Raw genomic sequence first — 20,516 nt, forward strand, 5'->3', positions numbered from 1 at the left:
TTCTGGGGAAACAGACACGGAACCTTCATTTACAATGTGGTGAGTGGTTCAAAAGTGCAGGGCGTTGTTTAATAAATATGTACAGAGCATCTATTATGTTTTCAGTGTCGTTTCAGGGGCTGGCAAATCAGTAAATAAAACAGGCAAGGTTCTTGTCTTCAACGAACTTACATTGTAAAAGCTGATAACAGGAAGAACATTCCCTTGGGAATCAGAAAGGCACCAGATGTCTTTGCCTCCCACCTTGTCAATTTCAGCTCACCCCTCTGCCAAGTGAAGGTCATGGCCCCTGGCTGCCCTCTGGTCAGTAAATAGGTAAATGGCTGGGTATTGTGCATAGTGGGGTGTGATGTAAGTTACTGTGGAGAGCTTATCCGGGAAGGCATGTGAGGGCTGTGTCTATGATGAAGGTTGGGCGTGAGGGTGCGTCCTGGGGTTGCGGGAGTGCGGTCCTCCCTGCCAGTGATGCTGCCTGAAGCCTCTTCTGAGCACCTTTCAGGTGCTCGCTTCTCTGGCTCCCTAGATGCCTGCTGATTCCTGGCACCTTGATTTTATTCTTGAATCCCTCTGACTGCTCTGGACCCTGCTCTCTGCAGGATGTGCAGAGGCCCTGCCCTGGGAACTCCCATGTGCCAGGACGGGTGCCACACTGAATTCCCAGCCCAGCCCAACTGCTCCCAGCCAATGGCGACTCAGCAGGGGTTACCCCACTAAGGGCAGACCAAAGCCAGCACCACCCCCTCCCACCTCGCCCCACTCCTGAAGGAGCAACAGGCTGGCAAGGGAACCAGGGAGGGCCGAAGGCTTCTTTCTCAATGCAGACATACCCCAGCTTCGACCAGCGCCTTCTTCTGCAGGGACCTGGGACTTGGACCCTCGCCATTCATGACTCTGGGGTCTAGGCGTCTGGCTGAGAGCATCCATGGGCAAAGGCTGAGCTCCTCAGCCCAGCACGATGCAGGAACTTGCCAGGGGGCACTGCTCTGCACACATGCAGGACGAGCTTTATGGGGGCAGTGTTTTTGGCTGTGAGTGGACAACCAGTGCTGGGGCTTCCTGGCCAGGGCAGCAAAACCCTCTGGGAACCTCAAAAATGGAAAAATGAAGTTAATACCCACCAAGTACTTACGGTGTGTCAGGCACTGCTCAAAGTGCTTTACTGCATGATCTTACAATAACCTTGTGAGTTAGATGCTGTTAAACCCCTATTTTGCAGATGGGGAAACCAAGGCACAAAGACTTAAGTGCCTTGCCCAGGCTCAAACGCTAGTGGGTGGTAAATTCAGTTCATGACACCCTATTTAGTCCCATTAGAGCTGCTGACTCTCTTGTCCCCAAGGTCAGAGCACCACTAGCCTGCATGATTTGGAGCCATACTCTAAAGGGGCTATTGACAAACCTGAATGCATCAGGAATGACCAGAGTGGGGAAGGACCAGAAAGCTGTGCTTTTGAGGTACAGGGCAGGAACTGAGGATATTTTGCTCAGAGAAGAGGTGGATGTGGGCAGCCTCCTGATTGGCTTGCAGAAAAGAGACAAGATTTTCCCCTGGGCTTCTAGGTGGCAGCACTAGTACCAAGGGTGGAAGCTTCAGGGAGACTGGCTTCATTCTTTCAAACTGAAGGCTCTTCAAGGAATAAAGCTATTTGAGGACAGAATGGGAGGCCTTGGGTGGTATGAGCTTCCTGTCCCTGAAGGTGTTCAAGAGGGAACAGGCTGGATACTTGGGGATGTTGTTGAGGGGATTTCTGCCTCCAGTGGTGTTGCAGGTCGTTGGCGGGAGTCCTTTCCAGCCCAGAGACTCTATGAATCCATCATTCTGGGTGAGTAGAATAAGTGGAGAATCACCTGGGTAGCATCACTGGTCCCCCAAATGCCTCCAGACACTCCAACCAGGGCAGGAGAGGAGAAGCTAGGTATCCTTCAGGGAATCTTTTTTAATGGACCGGAGTGAGCAGTAAGGGGCTCTGGCCCCTGGCAGGTAGTTCCAACCCCTGGCAGGTGTGTGCCCAAAATCTTGGGACTTAAATCTGGGTCCTGAGCTGGGACCTCCTGTGGTTGGATTTTCCTGCTTCCTTGGACCACCTTGGTGCTTGACTGTCTCTCTTCATGGGTGGGATTACATTCTCCATGTACAGTTGAAATTCCCTCCTTGGCTCCGGGCCTTCTGGATACCATTACATCTCCTCAGCCTCCAAATGTGCCTTTTCCCCTTGCATTTCGAGTGAAGGCCACCCAGAAAACAGGACTTTCTTTGACCCAAGTCCAAGCCTGCCAGCACAGATACTCTTTGGAACAGCAAATTCTTCAGGGCTCAGTTTTCCCTTTGTCTTCTCCTGTGCTCCCCCCTCCCCACCCAGTCACCACCCAGAACCGCAGTTCCCCTCCCAGCTCAGAGTTAAGGTGTTGGGTCCTATTTCTGTTCCAACTAGAAAGTTCTGCAGCATGGTTCTTGGATTTAGGCTGACATCTTAGGAGTAGGGCATGGAAGGTAAATCTGAAATGTCTGGGGTCTGGCCTGCATCCCAATAACGTGGCCACTGACACGGAGGTGTGGGTTCATTGGAAAAGGGGAGGTGGCTGGGTTAGAAAGGTAGACGTGTGAGCAGCAGGCCAGCAGGGGTGGCACTGGGAGGTGATGATTCCCCGGGCAGCATCTCGTTTGTTATGCCTCCTGAGTCTCCACTCCCTTCTGGCTTTTCGAGGTGGCAGAAAATTTGGCTTTGGGGATATCTTATAAACAAATAGTCAAGGAGAAATCTCAGGTGCTCACGCAGCTGGTATATGCCCTTTGGAATAAGATGTGTTCAGTTTCTCTAGATGTCAGGAAGGTTGGATCACTGTGCTCTGGAATGGGGGCAGCCCCCATTCTGGCCTGACTGGTGGGCGACCACATCCAAATCTTAGTAATGTTCCTGTCTTCTCCATACCTCTGGTATCAGATGGCGACTGCTCAGCTGTAAAAGGCTTCTAAAGCTTTACTTACTGTTCAAAAAACTCTGCCCATTCCTGCTTCTTATTGATCAGCATGGGATCCACTGGGAAGTTTCCTCCTTTCTAAGATGCTAGCTGTAAGAGATGGGAGGGATTATCCCCTGATTGGCAGGATGCTGAGCTGGGTCACGATCTCTCTAGGACCCAGTGACGGCTGGAGACTGGGAATCACGATGATGTGACAGCCATTCTTCCTTGTCAACCAGGACATTCTTGCCAAGCAGACAAGACACCTCAAATGTTCTGTACCCCTACTGACCAAGAGGAGGGCGTCTATGCTGGACACTTTCTCCTGCCCCCTCATCCAGATCTGGCTGTTCTCAGAGGTTAAGAATTAATGAAGCATCAGGATATTTCCCTTGTGCTTGAAGTGAAACTTCACAGGTCTGTTTTTTGACAAGGTCCTTGCATCTGAAACACCCACTTTTGTCACCCTGAATAATATTCTGAGAATCTACATCCCTGAAACCTCTTTTTTTCTCGACGATCCCTCCCACCCAGGTCCATGTAGAATCAGAGACTATTCAAGCTGGAAGGGACTATGGGAGTCATCTCAGTACTTCTCAAACTGTAGTGTGCTTATGAATCACCTGGGGAGCTTGTTAAAATGGATATTCTGGTCTAGTAGGTCTGGGGTGGGGCCTCGGATGCTGCATTTCTAACAAGTTTCTAGGTGATGTGGATGCTGCGGGTCAGAGGGTCAGGCTTTGGGCAGCGTGGACCAACCTAGTCATTTTACAGACGTGAAAGCTAAGGCCCAGAGGCTGAAGTGATTTGCCCGTGGTCCCAAACAGAACTCTGCTCTTGCCACCCCTGGCCCATTATCTGCTTTAAAAAAGGCCTTACTCCTTGTAAGTTGCCACTTCCTGCTCAGGCCCAGAGCTCTAGCATAAACATAACATAATGTCCCATCTTAATTCCCATCTTACTGTCAGGATGGGAGACTGCTTGTCCCATCAGGGCCCCTTGCTTCACAGCTGCATTTGTACCATCTCCAAAGGGGTTTTACAAGTTTTAAAATTTGTTCTGATTTATAGACGCCTCCCCTTCTCTCCTGGAAGTGTTAAAAATCATTTCTTTCTCAAAAAAAGTGTGTTGGACACCTTTAAGACACAACCATCTTAGTTCCAGGCTGCAGAACTGATGCTGGGCTAAATCCACATGGTGTATTGGAGTCTTTACTTGGGCACACACCTGCCAGGGGTTGGAACTACCTGCCAGGGGTCAGAGCCCCTTAATGCTCACTCCTGTGCATTAAAAAAGATTCACCCTGCATACTGGAGTCTCCCCTGACATGGTCTGAGGAAGGTTCTCTGTGTTTCTCTGCCACCACCTGCCACCTCCTGAAAAAGGCCAAGTGACAGCTTTGACTACACCTCAGTTTCCCTGATTCTCAAACATATTCCAGAGCCAATCAAGGATTGGCACTTGCGGTGGACTAAGGCTATCAGAGATGGCCTTGGGCCAGTAGGAACTGGTATGAGAGTCTAAGGAGGTCTCCACTCTCTGTCCCCTCCTGCTGGTGGGAGGGCAAAATGCCAGTCTGGCAGCAAGGCCACACTGGCCAACAGGGGGTAAAAGTCTCACTGAGGCCAAGGGAAGGTGGAATGTAAGGGGGAATCGGGAAAACTGCCTTTTACAGACACGTTCTTTTCTTCCTTCCTTCCTTCCTCCCTCCCTCCCTCCCTTCCTTCTTTTCTTTTCTTTTCTTTTTGCTTCCAAGTTTACTCACAGCGACAGTGCCACTCGCAGGCGCCCAGCCAGTCTGTGATTGCGCCCGGGGCGGGCCGGTGGCCCCCCGCATACCCCTTCCCCCATCTTGCCCGCAAGTTGCATGACCTGCATCGGAATCCACAGGGGGGCGGGGGAGAATCCTTTCAGATACTGGATGCAGTTGAATTCAGTGTGTTCGCTTCCTCGCCTGCCCTCCTCCAAGTCGGCGAGGAGAGCTGTGCTTTCTTCTGCGTGTGAATGCTGTAGTGTGTCTGCCTTCTCGGACTTCCCTAACCCTTTCTTTTCCTTTCCGGCAGCTAATGCTTCCGTGTTCTCAGCAAACATCTCACATTTGGCATTCTGACGTTTTATTAAAAAGAAATATCTCTACCAAGGCAAAAAGCGGGGACTTTCCTCCTCTCCCGACGGAAACTGAGCTCGCGTAGAAGGCTGCACCTGCTTTGCGCCCCTACCAGGAAGGGGTGCTTGTGTGGGAGGAAAGGAGGGAGGTCCTGCGCCCCCGAATCCGGAGAAAGCAGCCCGCCCGCCCCCTCGCCCGGCAGCCAGCTCAGCGCACCCGAGAGAGCCGAGCCCGAGAAGCCGGCCTCTGACGGTACTGGCCTGGTGCTTGCCAAAAAATGCCCCTTGCATCTCAATTTCCCCGGCGGTTTCTCTCGCACGCGCAGCTCGCCTGGGGCCACCTCGGATCTGCAGCGCAGCCCTTTCGGCGCTAGTTCCTTCCTTCCCCGCTCCCTGTCTGCCCAAGGACGCAAAACCCACCGCCAAGAAGGCGCAAGGGGCGCGGGGGCACCAACCCAGCCGTGCCCCGCAGTCCCCTCCCAGCCGATCCTATCTCCCGGACTCTCGATTACGGGAATGAGTGTCATTTAGACCGAGGACCGCGCGTCCGCGGCCCCGGTCCCCGGCTCTGGGTGCCTCTCTGGGGGTCCTGTGTGCTCCCGTACCCCCGATCGCCGTCTTCAAGCCAGTGCCCCCCACCCAGGCTCGGGAACGCTCCCCGATCACCTCGGCCGCGTTCATTTCACTTCCTCTCGCGGTCCGGATTGCAGCAAAACCGGGCAGCGCGAGGGCCAAAAAGTGGAAAGGAGAGCGCCTTTCCGCGTCGCGCCGCCAGCTCTCCAAGTCCCCCTCCCCAGTCCAGACCCTCGCAATCCCAACTGCAACTTTTTCCCTTCCGTCTTGCTTTCCTCTTGGCTGCGGCGAGCGGGCGCCGGGCCGCTAGGCTTGGAGCAGGCGGGCGGGCGGCCGCGCGGCTGCGGGTGGCTGTGCGGGCGAGAGCCGCGAGCCGGCGAGTGGGTGGGTGGGTGGGGAAGGAGGAGGGGAGAGGGCGGGCGGGGAGAGAGAGAGGGGTGTGGGGAGGGGAGTGGGAGAGGGAGGGAGGGGGGAGATTCCGCTCTCTTGCCGCTCCCAGCCGGGGCGGGGGGCGGGGGGAGGAGGCCGCGAGGAGGGAGGGGAGGGAGGGAGGGGGAGAGGGAGGGAACCGAGGAAGACGCTCGGATAACCCGTGCGTTTCGTAAGGCTCGGAGCACTTGTACATTTCTGCAGGCGCGCAGCGAGCCATTCGCGGCGGCTGCTGCAGCTCAGACCGCTTCTTCCTCCTCCTCCTCCTCCGGGCGCCGGGTGTGTGGATGTGTGAGTGTGTGTATTTTGCAGGTGTGTCCGTTTTAATTCTGCCCAGTAGGTGGGACTTGGTGACTTTAGCACCATATTTTCCTTTTCCATTTTTTTTTCCTTTTTCTTTTTTTGCCTCCCCACCGTCTGTTGCAACCCGGCAAAGTCTCGGAGTCGGAGAGCGCGGCTCGCTTCCCGAGCCCCCGGACCCGGCGAGCCGGCGAGCGCAGAGCCGGCCACCATGCCAGGCAGACCGCGCCACTAGGCGCTCCCCGCGGCTCCCACCCAGCGGCGGCGGCGGCGGCGGCCGCGATGGTTTCAGACGCTGAAGGATTTTGCATCTGATCGCACGGCGTTTCAAAGGCAGAGGCCCCCCTCCCCCTTCCCCCCTCCCTCGCCGTCTTTGTTTCCTTCCCCCCCAGCTCTCCCCACTCCCCCCACCCCACCCCCCTCTCCTCTCCTCCTCCTCTTTTTTAGAAGCAGCGATCGGAGATGGATGTCTCTCTTTGCCCAGCCAAGTGTAGTTTCTGGCGGATTTTCTTGCTGGGAAGCGTCTGGCTGGACTATGTGGGTTCCGTGCTGGCTTGCCCTGCAAATTGTGTCTGCAGCAAGACTGAGATCAATTGCCGGCGGCCGGACGATGGGAATCTCTTCCCCCTCCTGGAAGGGCAGGATTCAGGGAACAGCAATGGGAATGCCAGCATCAACATCACGGACATCTCAAGGAATATCACTTCCATGTAAGTCAGGCGGCCGCTCCCCAACCCGCCTCTCCCCTCTCTCCGCGTCTCCCTCTCGCCCGCCCGCCGACCCGCAGGGCGCGCGTCAGGCTCGCTGGCCCTCCGCCCGCCCCAGCTCGCCGCTGCCCGCTACCCGCCGCCCGCCGCCCGCCGGGCGCGCGTCAGGCTCGCTCTGGCTCGGGAGATGCTCTCGGGCTGCGTATTCCAGGTGACTCCGGCCTTGGCGAGGCGTGATCTGGCGATGCGTGTGTGTGCCTCTCCCCCGAGAGGACCCCAGCCGGCTGGGGCACGCGGGGCCCGGCTCCCGCCCCCGCTCCCAGGCGCTGCGGCTCGTTTCGAGGATGCGAATCGGGTTCTTTGCCCCCCACAAAACAGCAACAGTTTGGCCACGCTCAAGTGGAATAAAGTAGACGAGGTTCGATTCCCCGGCAGCGGCGCCGGCAGCGACAGCGGTGGCGGCGGCAGCGCTTAACCGGGAGGGAAGGTGACAGTTAGGGACTGCTCGCGATCCAGCCCAGAGGTTTAACTGTTTCCTTTTGGAAACAGCAAAACACGCTGTCAAGTAAACAAGTTGGGAGTTGGCTGCTCGCAGGGAGACTTTGGACATGTCGAGGCCGTCATGGACGCCTACCTCTTCCCTTTCCTTCTCGCCCGCCCTCTCCAACCCCATTTTGGGCATTTCCGAGACACCCCCCCCCGCCCTTTCCCACCCTCATCTGCATCTGGGCGCCTACAGATCCTGTTCCTGTTTGAGCTTTGATAACTGTTCCAGTAATTCCGAGTCAGGATGGTGAAGGGAGGAGGGAAGGCTTGCGTGTTTTGGGGATGGGGCTTATACGATCGTGCAGATCCGTTTATTTGGAAAATTGAACTCTGACTAGCATTTGCTTGGTTCTGCCCTGTCTGAGTGAGCCCTGTGGTGGCCTGCTCTTCCCCCTACGCCCCCCGGTTATTTTTCTTCGGCAGGGATGGGGGTTAGAAGCATGGACGGAGAGAGAGAGCCTGTCCAGATTATCTTCCACTGACCTCAGCCAGGTGACCCCCATCCCATCCTGCCATCCAGAGAAGGTTGTGGATGGCACTGGGAGTGTTCAGGGGGTAGCTCTCACCTGTCTCCCCCCAAGGTCCCCACCCCTTGGAGACCCCTGAAGTGGGTGGGATGCTGAAAAGGGTTGGCACTGAAGTCCTGGCTGGGGTCTGAGGCAGGCATTTGGGCAGAGACTCAAGAGGGGCTGGATTCTGCCGTGGGTGCTGCTCTCCCAGGCATCGGCTCTCCCTTCACCTCGGCCCCAGGGCGATGGGGCTGTAAAGCCTGGAGGAATTGCGGTCCTGCTCCCTCCAAAGCCCACCAGCCCTCTTGGCTTAATGGAGACTCTGCTCGCGTTCTTGCAGCGAACAGTTTGAGGGGAGTGTGCAGCCCAGGGGGTGTCCCTGACTCCTGGCCCAGGAGACAAGCTTGACCCATATCTTGGCTCGACCGTTCACCCTCTTACCACCTTCAGCCCGGCTGGCCTGGGGTGACAAGATAAACAGCCAAGGGTGGGGTGGAGGGGAGGGCAGGAGAAACAGGATGGACCCAATGCAGCCTCTCCCACCTGCAGGCCACAGCATTCCAGCATCCCCAAGGATGCAGCCAGGAGAGTGGGAGTGAGATTGTCAGGGAACCTCTGCCTTGGACGTGCACGGAGGGGTGGGGGTAGGGGTGGGGGGAGGGGTGTGTGTGGGACAGGAGGGGGGAGCCTAGCAGAGGGTCCAGGAGCTCAGGAGCTAGACCTAGGGATTTTCAGGGAATCGGGTGGGCCAGGGGTTGGAGAGACGGTGCCCCAGGTGCCCAGTGCGGGTCTCTGGGAGCTGGTGAGCCTCAGCCAGCTTGTTCTCTGTTCCAAGGATGTGTGTCCCTGTAGGAAGCCGGTGGGAGGCGGGGAGGGTCACAATCCGCAGGCTTTTTATGGCTACGCAGAGGTGTCCCCCCTCTGAAAAGAAAGCTAGGGGAAGCAGTCTGATAAGGAAGAATTGGGTTGAGCTTTCCAGGCAAAGGGTCCAAGGTGGGGCTGCTGGGAAGGTAATGATGGGAGGGGATGGGGTGGCTTCTTGTCCCCTTTGCCACTGAAGGACCCCAGAAGGGCAGCTGGGGGGAGGTAATCCGGGAGTAGATTGGGAGTCCCTCTGTGTGTGTCTCCATCCTTGTTTCAGGACTCAGACGCTTTGCCAGGAAGTCAGGACTCCTTTCCTTGAATCCACCCTAACACCCAAGAGCCAGGGAACTGGATTCCCGTCGGAGCTGTGCCGAGTGGCAGGTGGGGGAGGGTCAGAGGTCATGGGTGGGATGACCCTTCCTCATCCTATCTTCTCCCCAGTGCCCTGTTATATCTATGGCTGGTATTGACTGAACTAGGGAAGGGCCCAGCCTTCTGGCCTGGAGGCAGAGCAGAGAAGGAGGGGAGTCCTGCTCGCCCTGGGAAGCAGGTGTCACCATCCCTGTCTTACCTCATGATGGAGGCTCAGGCTGCAAAGTAACTTTCCTGGGGGCACATAGCCCCAGCAGTGAGCCAGGCTTAGACCTTTGTCTGTTGGACCCCAAAACCCAGGTCCCCCACTCTGCAGGGCTACCCATGGAGGCGGGCTGGAAGGAGGGGCTTGAGGACAGAGAGGAGCCCTCCAGGCAGAGGAGGGGGCCTTCCTTTGGTGGGACCGGGAGGTGGGGCTTCAGTCCAAGCCTGCGCTTTGCTGAAAAGGAATGTGTTCTTTAGATTTCTGATGCTATCAGAGATTTGGAGATCAAGGGGTCCCCCAGCCTTCCATCAGCCTGAAGCTCTTGATGCTGGTGTATGTCTGGGGGTGCAGCTTGGGCAGACTCTGGGGGCCGAGGAAGAGGCTGGGGCAGAAGCTGGAGTTCCAGCAGGCCTAGCTAAGGGAACCTGGGGTGACCGCCACCCAGCCACCCTCCTGTTCTCGGGGCTGTGGAGTCCTGAGGTCTCTCCCTCAGGTGCTGAACTGATCACCTCTGAGTTTTCAGAGGGACCAGAGATTCCCTATGGTCCTTCCTCTCAGGGGTGGCATGTTGGGTGGCTCCTGTGTCCCCATCGGAGGGCGCCTCTGATGGGGTAGGTGGCTGCCCCATCAGTATCAGGAGGAAATCAGCTGCAAGGCCTCAGGGCAGAAGTGTGGGTCTCACCTCCGCCCCTCCCAAAGTGCCCTCCCTTTTGGCATCTTTCTGTTCAGGAGGCCAATCCCTCTGCCATTGGAGCTCTTGATACACAGTAACCTTACCTAGAAGGGTCCATGTGCGGCCGCACCCAGCCAGGCTCTGACGTCACAAAGGCAGAAGGGTGGTGGCTGGGAGGGGGGCCGTCTGGCGTCTCTAGGCCAGGCCTGCCTGGGGTTGGGTTGGAATAGTGCATCCTTGGACTGCTAGAAAGAAAATCCAGGGGGAGAAGATGGCATCGCTGGGCTGGGTGTTCCTGGGCTTGTGAAGACCGTGGGCTCTTGGCTGGGACCCTGAGCTGCCAGCTGGGTCTCCACACGAGCCACCACAGGGTCCCTGGTGTTTACAGCACTCTGGTCCCTTGATTTCCCCTGTCTTCCCTGCAGGCCCTCCCCTGGCTGGGTGAGGGATCATTTGGGGCTTTGGCTGTTGTACTGACTTCTTGATTCTTAGCCTTTCTAAGGGTCAAGGGGAGAGCCAGCCTTGACAATTACCAGTGAGAGCTGGGTTGCAGGCAGGGGTGTGAGCCAGGCCCCAAGAACATCATGGGGTTCAATCAGGAGCCCCCCACATTGGGGCTAGGCCTGAGGGAGGGAGGTAGAGTTGTGAGGGGACTTTGAGGTGAGATTTAGAAGGGGAAGTGGTTATAGCCCTGGGGAAAGAGGTACTTCCAGGATAAAAGCTGGGGACCCTGGACCGAAGAGGCCCTGAGATTTTGTATGGAGGCCAGGCTGTTGGTGGGTGGATTCAGGCCTTCCCTGGAGGACCCTCCCTGGAGCCAGAATCCTCAGCCCAGGTCAGTCTTCCAAGGCACACCCCGAAGCCCAGGGCATCAGCTCTGCAGCTCCAGGGGACCTGAGCACGTGATGGGTTTGGGTAAAACCAGCCCAGCTCGACCCTAGCTCTGAGAGTTCTTGGCCTGGCTACCGAGGGCTGAGCATGGAGCCTGGGAGTCAGCCCGGCATCCTGCAAGAGGCTGACCACTCTCCTGCGAAGCGGAAGTGGAAAGAATGGCTGTGAAGAGGGAGGGGCCTGACACCCGCTCCCCTGGGCAGCTCTTCATCCTTGCCTTACCTGTCCCTGGCGGCTGACTCCTCTCTGACTGTAGGGGTGGACAAAGCCCTCCCTTGGTCTGGCCTTTGCCAGTATCGTGGCATCTCTGCTGCTGCCTGGGCTGGGGTCCCCATGTCGAGGGCTGCGTTCAGTGGATTGTACTGGGATCACAGACACCCTCTCCAGCCTCCCTTTGGGGCCTCCAGTTGGCCACTGGCAGGGTAGGATTAGAGAAAGGGATGAGACACATGAGTCCCACCCCTGGATTTACCCTTTATCCTCTGTGAGCCATGGTAGAAGACTGTAGTCTTTCTGAGCCTGGAAATTCAACTGTGAATTGAGGCCATGGAGCAGTGTCCTTTCCAGCTCGGACATATGCCATCCCGGGGCCCAGGGAACATCCCCAAGGAGGCTCGGCTAGGCCACTTCTAAGGGCACCATCCCGGGGCCTGGTGCTGACCCTTGTGGCGCCACCCAGAGGAAGACAGCAGGCGCTCCCTCGCTGGCCATTGGCCACTGGCCATTTTCCCTTCGTTCCTTCCCCTCCCACCTCTAGAGGACTCTGGGCCACCCAGTTTGGAGTCCACTACCCAGACCAAGTGCCACCCCTAGCAAGAATGCGCCAAGGCCTGCAGCCTCTCATTAGAGGCTGGACACCCAGCTTTGTGGCCCGCGCCCTTGCCCCCCTGTACCGTGAGCTCAAGGCAGGGAGACGTCCTTCTGCAGAGCTTCAGCTCATTGCCGGAGCAGGGCCTCTGCTGGGTGTGAGAAGAAAACCTTAGAGCTTCTATTTCAAGTTATTCTTGTTGAGAAGAGGGAATATTTAATGTTTAATATATGAATCGAAGAAGTATAAGCATATAATTTAATAAATAGGAGTGTTTGGGGGTTACGAGATGAATTTTTATTGCCAAAGCATGCATAATCAAAAAAGCTTGGTGCCCAATGTTGTCGTGGCTGGAAGGGCCTGGGCTTGAGAGGGAGCCGGGTTGACGGTAGGAGGGGTGGTCCTGAAGCCCCTGGCTCCCCTTCTTGGCTCTGTTCCCAGGAGGGGTTGATGAATTGGGAGTCGGGGCAGGGGCATGTGAGGAGCGAGCAGGCTGGGTGGCAGAGGGGATCAGGATTCCTAAGTCCCAGGGCCAGGCCAGTTCTCAAAAGACGGTCCCTAGTAGCCCTCTGGGTCCTGCCCTTTGTCCCTTGTAGCACATCCTTCACCTCCATGAATCCCTCCTCCCCAATTCATTTCTTCCTTCTCTCCAGTTTACAGTTGTTGTGTTTATTATTTTTTTAATTAATTAATTAATTAATTTATTTTTGGCTGCGTTGGGTTTTCATTGCTGTGTGCAGGCTTTCTCTAGTTGCAGCGAGCAGGGGCTACTCTTCGTTGCAGTGCAAGGGCTTCTCATTGCGGTGGCTTCTCTTTGTTGTGGAGCACGAGCTCTAGGCACGCGGGCTCAGTAGTTGTGGCTTGCGGGCTCTAGAGCACAGGCTCAGTAGTTGTGTCACACAGGCTTAGTTGCTCCGCGGCATGTGGGATCTTCCCGGACCAGGGCTCGAACCTGTGTCCCCTGCGTTGGCAGGCGGATTCTTAACCACTGCGCCACCAGGGAAGTCCCTGTTGTGTTTATTTTTGCCACAGCTACTTGAAGTACCTAAGCAGGGATTATTAGCCCCATTGTCCCGATTAACAAAACAAACAAAATAAAGAACAGAACTTGAATCCCAGTGGTTGAGTGTCTCACAAAAGGAAAGATCTGGAAGGGTCTTGAGGCTCCTCCTCTGATGCTCCCTTCATGGCCTCTCTGGTTTCCTGGACTCCATTCTCTCCCCGGCTTTAACCCTGTAGCTGGACACCCTCTGGCTCTTGGGAACGGAGAAGCAGACTATTTTCATCCAGCAAGTTCCTTCTCTCCCAAGGGGCAGCGCTATGGGAGCGGCCCATCCACGAGGGCCTTGTGGAGGGCAGCTGAGTGGCCTGGTGGTTGGGTCTAAGCGTGGCCTGAGTGGAGGCTGGACTCGGTCCCCCAGATCTATCGATGACCAACTGAGTTCTCAGCTCAAGGCGTCTGTCATCCCCTGAGCCTTGCTGGCCTCCACTTTGGGAAACACAAACACTCCTGGGGGCCGGGCATGCTGACAGCTCCTCTTCGATGGATTGGACATCAGACCATCAGGAATGAAGACTCCAGAAGCTCAGTGCCCAGTGGAACCCCCATGAGGATCCTCAAATTTCTGCCTACTACCCCCGAGGGCAGGGCTCCCTGGAATTCAGAGCTGGGAGGGACCCCTGCAGTCAGCTCCTCCCTCACCTTACCTGCGAGGGTCCCAGGAGAGGCGCAGAGAGAGGCAGGGACTTGGGGGTCCTCGGGCTGCTGGAGGACGTCCCTGCCCCGGTGCCAGCACCGCCTTCTCCTACTCGGCTCTGGCGCCCTTTCTGGGCACTCTGTCAAAGCCAGAGCCTCGCCCACGACTGTGTCTCCCTCTGGGGCAATGATTCCAAATCTGGGGTCCCCAGAGGCAGCAACTATGCAAGGCTGGCAGCCCCAGGGCTCTTTGCAGCCTGCAGCCCATGCCAATTAAAACTGCTCTTGGCGAGGGCTCTGCTGAGCTCTGTTTACACACAGGGCTCAGGGATCTGTGGGCGCAGCCAGTTTGGAGCCTGTCCTTTCTAACTTCACTTCTGCCCCTGTCCCCCCATCTGGCTTGTCCCATCGTAAGTGTCCCCCATCTGGGTGGTGGAAGATTCAGGATTCTGTCCCCAGACAGAATCATCCAGCAGGGAGAGGAACCTGTCCCCAGCAGGTCCTCCAGACCTGGCCTTTTCCTAGCTTTGGACAAACCCCTTCCCTCCTCTGGGCCTCACTTGCCTTCTCTGTGAGATGAGGATAATAATAACAACTATCTTTTAGCAGCACTCTGGGGGTCAGTGGCCTGTGTCATGCCGGGTAAAGAGAAAGCTGTCGATACATGATAACTCATGGCAGCTGGCATTTACTGAGCACTTACTATGTTCCAGACACTGTTCCAAGCACTTTGGAGGTAATATAACCCATTACGGCCTCACACCAACCCTAGGAGATAAGTACTATTATTCGTCCCATTTTACAGATGGGGAAAATGAGTCCAGAGATGGAATGTGACTTGCTTCATTTCACGAAGCCAATCAGAGGAGTCTGACATTTAACGTTAAGCTCCATTGCCTATACTCTTTCACTATATTCTTATGCATGTGAATATATACTGTTATACACACACATTCACAAATCTATGACCATCAAGATAAATTAATAATAAAATAAAAGGGTAGACATGAAGGTCTAGGAGGATCCTTTATTTTATAACATTCCAGTTCCCTAGCTGAGAATTCCCCTGGCTGGGTTTGGAGAGGAAGGCAAATGAGACAGTGGTGGGTCTGGTGTTGGCCAAGCAGCCCTGGCCAGCACTCTCAAAGCCAGGCTCTAATGATGGGGAGGCTTGGGGTCTTCCTGACCTGCTCCTAACAGCAGCCTCGCGTGAGGCTCGTCCCAACCAAGCCCTCTCCCCAGGCCTCCTTGACCACCCCATGACGTCCTAGTTTCTGAGGTCAGGTCAGCTCCCCCAGGAGACCAGGTGCCAGCTGAGGCTGGCGAGTATTCAGGAAGCTGGCAGCTGGGCCCCAGCCAGCTCCACTCTGGGCTGAGACATGGTCAGCAGGACTGTGTCCCCAGTTGCCCATGGCCAGGGAGAGCCTGGATGGGAGAATAGGGGGCAGGTTGGCTTCTCCCAGCTTGAGTTTTGGAGTTCCAAGGCTGCCACTGGATGTAGAGCAGAAGGGGGATGTCTGATGTGTCCACCTAGAGCTGGAAGCGGATATTTAGAGCGTCTTTTCTGGAGGGTGAATTCTAGTTCTTCCTGGCCCTTCTCTTGCCTCCTCCTCAAATGAGCAGCCTTTACTCCTCTCTACCCTTCCTCTTGCTCCATCTCTCTTCCCCCCTTGCTCAGGGAAGCTCCATCTGTCTCTCCATAGGGATGAGCATGGGGGATGGCTACAGCTGTCCCTGCAGAGAGAGCTGGGGTACCCAGCAAAGTGCTACGATTGCAGGGCAGGAATTTGTGGAAACACCCCATTTTGCTGCTTCTTGGCTGGAAGAGTTCACCACATCCTAGAGCCTCTCTGGCCTTGGTTTCCCCTTCTGGGATTTGGGATCACCTCTGGGAATTGGAGTTTATCTCCCTCTCAGGGTCACTGTCAGATCAGGGTGATCATATACTTGATGGGCTCCCCAAGCGGTAGGGCACCATGTTGCTTATTTACATTTCTAGACGTCTGAGAGTGTTTTTGAGTTAGGAAAAAGATCAAGACTTTGAACCATAAATCATCTGACCTGGAAAGGGGCTCAGAAATAATTGGGGCCAAACCCAGTTTTACAGAGAAGGAACCCAAGTCTCCAGAGAGGTGAAAGGACTTGACTCAATCACCCAGCGAGTTCGTGGCACAGTGAGACCAGAACGCCTCAGAGGCCGCCTCCCCAGCTGGTGTGGCTCTCATCCTCCCGCCCTCTGCAAGCGTCTGCTCTGGGGCTGAGGGATCTGGGCTCTTACAGAGGCAGGGAGAGGAGCCCTTAGCCTCCTGCAAAGAGAGACGGAGCAATCTTAGATGCGCAGTCCTAATCTGGACTGCTTCCCGCGGTAAAGTGGGCTGTGTGCATGCATCTGGGGGCGTCTTTGCGCACCCACAACTGCCATCTCTTCTGTGTTCCATGCACATCACGACTGAGGTCTCCCGTAAACAAGCCCTGAAGGCTTTGGCTTCCTGCCTACAAAGATTGTCTGCGTCTAGACTCCTGGTGACCACAAGAGGGCAGTGCTGCGCACGAGACTGACCGAGGCTGGTGGTGGCTGCGTTCCCTGGGAGCTGGGGATGCGGCTCCAGTGTGGTGAGATGTGCACCGGCTGACCTGGCTTTCAGAGCCTTTCTTGAGCCAGGGCTGAGCAGGGAGATCAGCTCTCCCCTAGGCGGGGCCTCTCGCAGCCCTCATCATGGGGTCCTACCTCCATCATGTCTGCAGCCCAGGCATGTGAGTCTCCTGCACCTGAGCTTCCCAGGAGGCGGCTGGGAGAGTGCCCTGGGTGACCAGAAGTGAGCTGGAGTGCTCTCCTTCCCACCAAGTTTGTCTCAGCAGCAGCAGGAGGGGTCAGTGCATCTGCACGAGGGTCATGGAGATGAATGAACGGGACATCGTTCCTGCCCAGGAAGATAAGTCTTGATGGGGACACAGAGAAGTTGACAGACGGCTACACTGCAGAGTTAGTGTCATGGGAGAAGGGAGCTTCATGAGCTCCCTCAGGCCATTTGATATGCCGGTCCAAGTGTGGAGGCATCTCTCCCCTCTCTCTCCCTGCTGCCCCCAACCCCAGCCATGCCAAGCTTGGTAATTACTTAGACATCAAGTAGCTGCTCAGGAAGCCCGGAGTCCTGATATTTACCAGACGTGAGAGCTTGGTGCTGTCTCTCAACCTCTCTAGACCATCTCTGTTCTCAGAGACACCCATCTAAATTGATGGGTATCAAAGTGGCTTGCAAACCAGGGTCCTGGACCCTGCCTGGACGGGCTAGTTTTGACTGTTTCCTTTCTGTGCGTGCTTTGAGCTCTTCTCTGGCTGTTCCAAGCAGTCTCGTATTTGAGCAGGTGCTGTCTTGTTCTTTGTACTAGTTGGTTCATGAAAGAGCCTTGTCCCACTAACACAGCTATTAGTTTTGGAGACGGGATCTCCCTCTTTTGTAGTGGGTCCTGAGCTCTCAGATCTGGGGCCTGCAGCTCTGCCCTGAGGGCCATCTCATGGCTGCTGGACCCAGGGCTGCAGGTGGGACCCTCTCTGTTGTGGTCAGTCTTTTCCCACCTACTTATTTCTGATACTTTTTTGAGGCTGATCCCTGAAGAACAGGGATGAACATAACATTTATGGCTGTCCTACTGGGCTGGAGATCATTTGCGTAGACAACCTTGCTTATGGATGGCACCTACTAAATGAAGCTTGAGTTCACAACTCTGCCTCTTCCCAGCTGTGTGACCCTGGGCTGGATATTTTTTGATTTCCATTTCCTCATCAGAAATAGTACTGATAGTACTGGGTTATTTTAAGAGTTTGATGAGAACGTGCACTCCTGTCTGTGTGTGTAAAAGTCTTAATGCTTGTCTCTCCCTCTCGTTTTCTTCCTCTTCTCGTTACCACTCTCCAGAACATCATTCCCACAGGTGTGGTTACTTTTTATGACCCTCATCTGTTTTTCCTGAGTCCAGCCTCTCCTACTTCCAGCTCATCCTCCACATCTTGACAGATTAATCTTTTAAACCAAGGTCTTCCATTAGAACTATTCCTGGGCCCCCAGACTTTCAATGGTTCTTTTGCCTCAAAGGCAACTCAGTGTCATAGGAAGAATAGTGGCTTCTTTGGCCAGAGAACCTTCAGTTTAAATCCTGGCTCTCCCCCTGTGTGAGCTTAGGCAAGTTACTTAACCTCTCTGAGCTTCTGTCTCTTCATCTGAAAAACTGAGCTAACTAGATCCGTCTTCCTAGAGTAGTTGTGAGGATTAAATGAGATTATAGTAAGTGCCTGGCATATGATGGGTACACAGAGGCCAAACTGGCAAATGGTACAATAGGAGTCTCTCAGAGGTGAAGGGCAGGGGCGTTTCTGGGTCCTTGAAGAGTGGGATGAGAGGGGAGCTAGGACCTCCCCTAGGGCCAGAGCTCAGGGAGGCAACAGAAGGACTAACATGGTGTGTATTTGGAAAAGGTGACAAAGTGGCTGAGGCACATGTCTGCCCAAGAACAGGAAGATTGTAATGGTTGCTACTGATAGCCTCAGTTGGGAAACCAAGTGGCAGTGTCCAGGCAGAGCCTTCCTGCTGCCCGCCTCCCCCCCTCCCCAGCCTTGGGAGTTGGGATGCCAGGAACCTGCATGCAGGGTGACTCAGGAGCACCCAGCCCCTTGCAGGTGTTGTTCCATGTGGTTTCACTGCTGTTCTTGCTCTATGTAGCTTCCCACTCACTGGATGATTCTCTTCCGGCTATTGTAATTGACTAGGCCTGTCAGCTACAGATGGGGCTCCAGGACCAGCCCTGGGAGAAAGAATGGACGAGTCCAGTGGGAAGGGGGTGACCACTCAGTCCCTCCAATCCACCCTGAAGAGCCTCCCATGCGCATTCATTCCAGTTCTATGATCAGCCACAAGAGGGCACTAGACCATGATTTCTGCAGGAAGGGAGGTGCTATTTATCCTGCCCTATTATGATTGTGCCTTTGAACAAAGCTGCACGTGGTTTTCTCCCAGCACCTCCGAGGGTCATGGCAAACCAACTTGATTTAACCAGAACCCATAGCACAGAGTCTGATAACTCAAGGGAGGCTAAAGTATGTTGTGAAAAGGTCATGGAATTTGATGTCAAACTCGGGTTCCAATTCTTGCCCTCCTCCTTGCTTGTTTTTTTTGAACTTTGAGTAAATTGCTTAATTTCTCAGGGTCTCATTTTCTTCACCTGCAAAGTCAGGTGTTGGGAGGTGTTGCTGTGAGGATTAGTTTATATGATGTGTGGAAAGTGTCTGGAACATGATGGATGGATACTCCATGATTGACCATCTGTCTCTTTCTGGAGGAAGGATGGAATTAGGACACAGTGCAGGGGGTATGTATGGGATCCTGTTGGCCTGGTAGGATCATTTTACTTCCCAAGGAGCCCGCTATGGTTCTAGTTCGTTGGGGGCAGCAGTGACACCAAGTGGCCAGCATGGAGAACAGCAGTGTATTCTGATCTGGTGGGGTGGCCATGGTGGGCATTGCTGAGGCAGATGAGACTGACTCGGCGTCTGGCTTCAGAGGATCCATCAGCTGAATTTCTCTCCCCTTCAAATGTGAGCAGCTAGAGAGGACTCTCTGAGGACACGAGTGTGATGATGGCCGTTGGGAGTGTTTGTTGCTGGGCCGATGGCATGAGGCCACAGCTGCAGAACATGCCTGTGCACCTGACTGACTTCACTGTAGCCAACCAATCCCGGCATCTAACAGCCGGACCCTTTCTGGTATTTTCCTTGGGTATTACTCTTCTTGAGATGCTTTAATCCCCAGCCTATCTGGTTGGCCTCAGCCATGAGACTCAGGATCTCTGAGGCTCAGTGTGTTTATCTGGAAAACGGCGAGGGGAGGGTTGGGCTGGTCGACGGGGAGGGCTCTTCCAGCTTCGATTTGAGTGTCAGACATCATTTCATATCCTTTACTCAGTGTGTGCATGTGTGTGTGTGTGTGTGTGTGTGTGTGTGTGTGTTTGGGGGTGTGGGATCACATAGGAAGGAATTACTTTAGGCTCTACTGGTGCAGAAACTCCAGCCCAGAGAAGGGAGGGGCCTTCCCCCAGCAGAGGCGTGGCTAAGGGGCTGGAATTGGGGTGCCTCTGGCTCCTTATCTTCTGTAGCTTCTTTATGACCCACCTGAGATCCAGGAGGGGGCCTTGGCAGACGTGCCAGGTTCAGGAAGTTATTTAATATCAGCTTTGCTCCAGATTGTGTTTTGACTCCTTGCCACCTCTTAAGTGGCAGTCATTTTAACAAGTGTGGCTATAAGACACCAAGTGGGAAATAACATGATAAATGGGGAGGGGGGAGGGGCATGGGGGAGGGGTGTAGTTCTATACCCTTGGCAGAAACCTTGTCTTTGAGGCCCTTGGAGGGAGCTAGGGCCCCTCGAAGCCCCTGGCAGTGAAGGGGAGGGCGTGGAAAGAAGTTCCTGGCTCCTAGGGCATGTGGCCTATGGCTGAAGTGTTCCCTCCTCCGTGGGAGGGCCCTGTGTCTTTTGGGGGCCCCCGGCTTCTGTCCTTGGGGCAGGAGTTGAAGGGGAGGCCTTGTATTCCATTTGTTTTCAAAGGATTGTCTTCCAAGTGTGTAACAGACTGCTAACGGGGGCCTGAAGCTGGTGGTGTGTTCCCCCCACCATGGATGCTGAGCTGCATCTGGCCGCCCGCCTCACTGCCTGTCCAGGCCTGTCCCAGCATTTGGACTATTGGGGAAGGATGACCAGAGGCGCTAGCTGGGCTGGCCGGGTCCTTCTCTCTGCAGGACAGGGAGAGGAGGGGGGTCAGCCCTCTTCTGTCCCAGCTCTTGGCTCCAGCCGTGTGCTAGGGATGGTGCTAAGCCTTGGGACACGA

At 55.2% G+C, this 20,516-nt stretch overlaps 1 protein-coding gene across 4 annotated transcripts in view; it reads left to right on the forward strand.

Annotated features, from left to right (window-relative positions):
- Nucleotides 1-6,285: 6,285 nt before the first annotated feature.
- The window catches only part of NTRK3 (neurotrophic receptor tyrosine kinase 3), a 373,167-nt gene continuing 358,936 nt past the window's right edge, over nt 6,286-20,516 (forward strand). For all 4 annotated transcript variants that reach the window (XM_061179966.1, XM_061179967.1, XM_061179968.1 and 1 more), the window contains exon 1: nt 6,286-7,079. In XM_061179966.1, the coding sequence (XP_061035949.1) occupies nt 6,832-7,079 (248 nt within the window). In that variant the 5' untranslated portion in view covers nt 6,286-6,831. The remainder of the gene's footprint in view (nt 7,080-20,516) is intronic.

The sequence above is a fragment of the Eubalaena glacialis genome, chromosome 2, assembly GCF_028564815.1.
Source record: "Eubalaena glacialis isolate mEubGla1 chromosome 2, mEubGla1.1.hap2.+ XY, whole genome shotgun sequence".
Lineage (NCBI taxonomy): Eukaryota > Metazoa > Chordata > Mammalia > Artiodactyla > Balaenidae > Eubalaena > Eubalaena glacialis.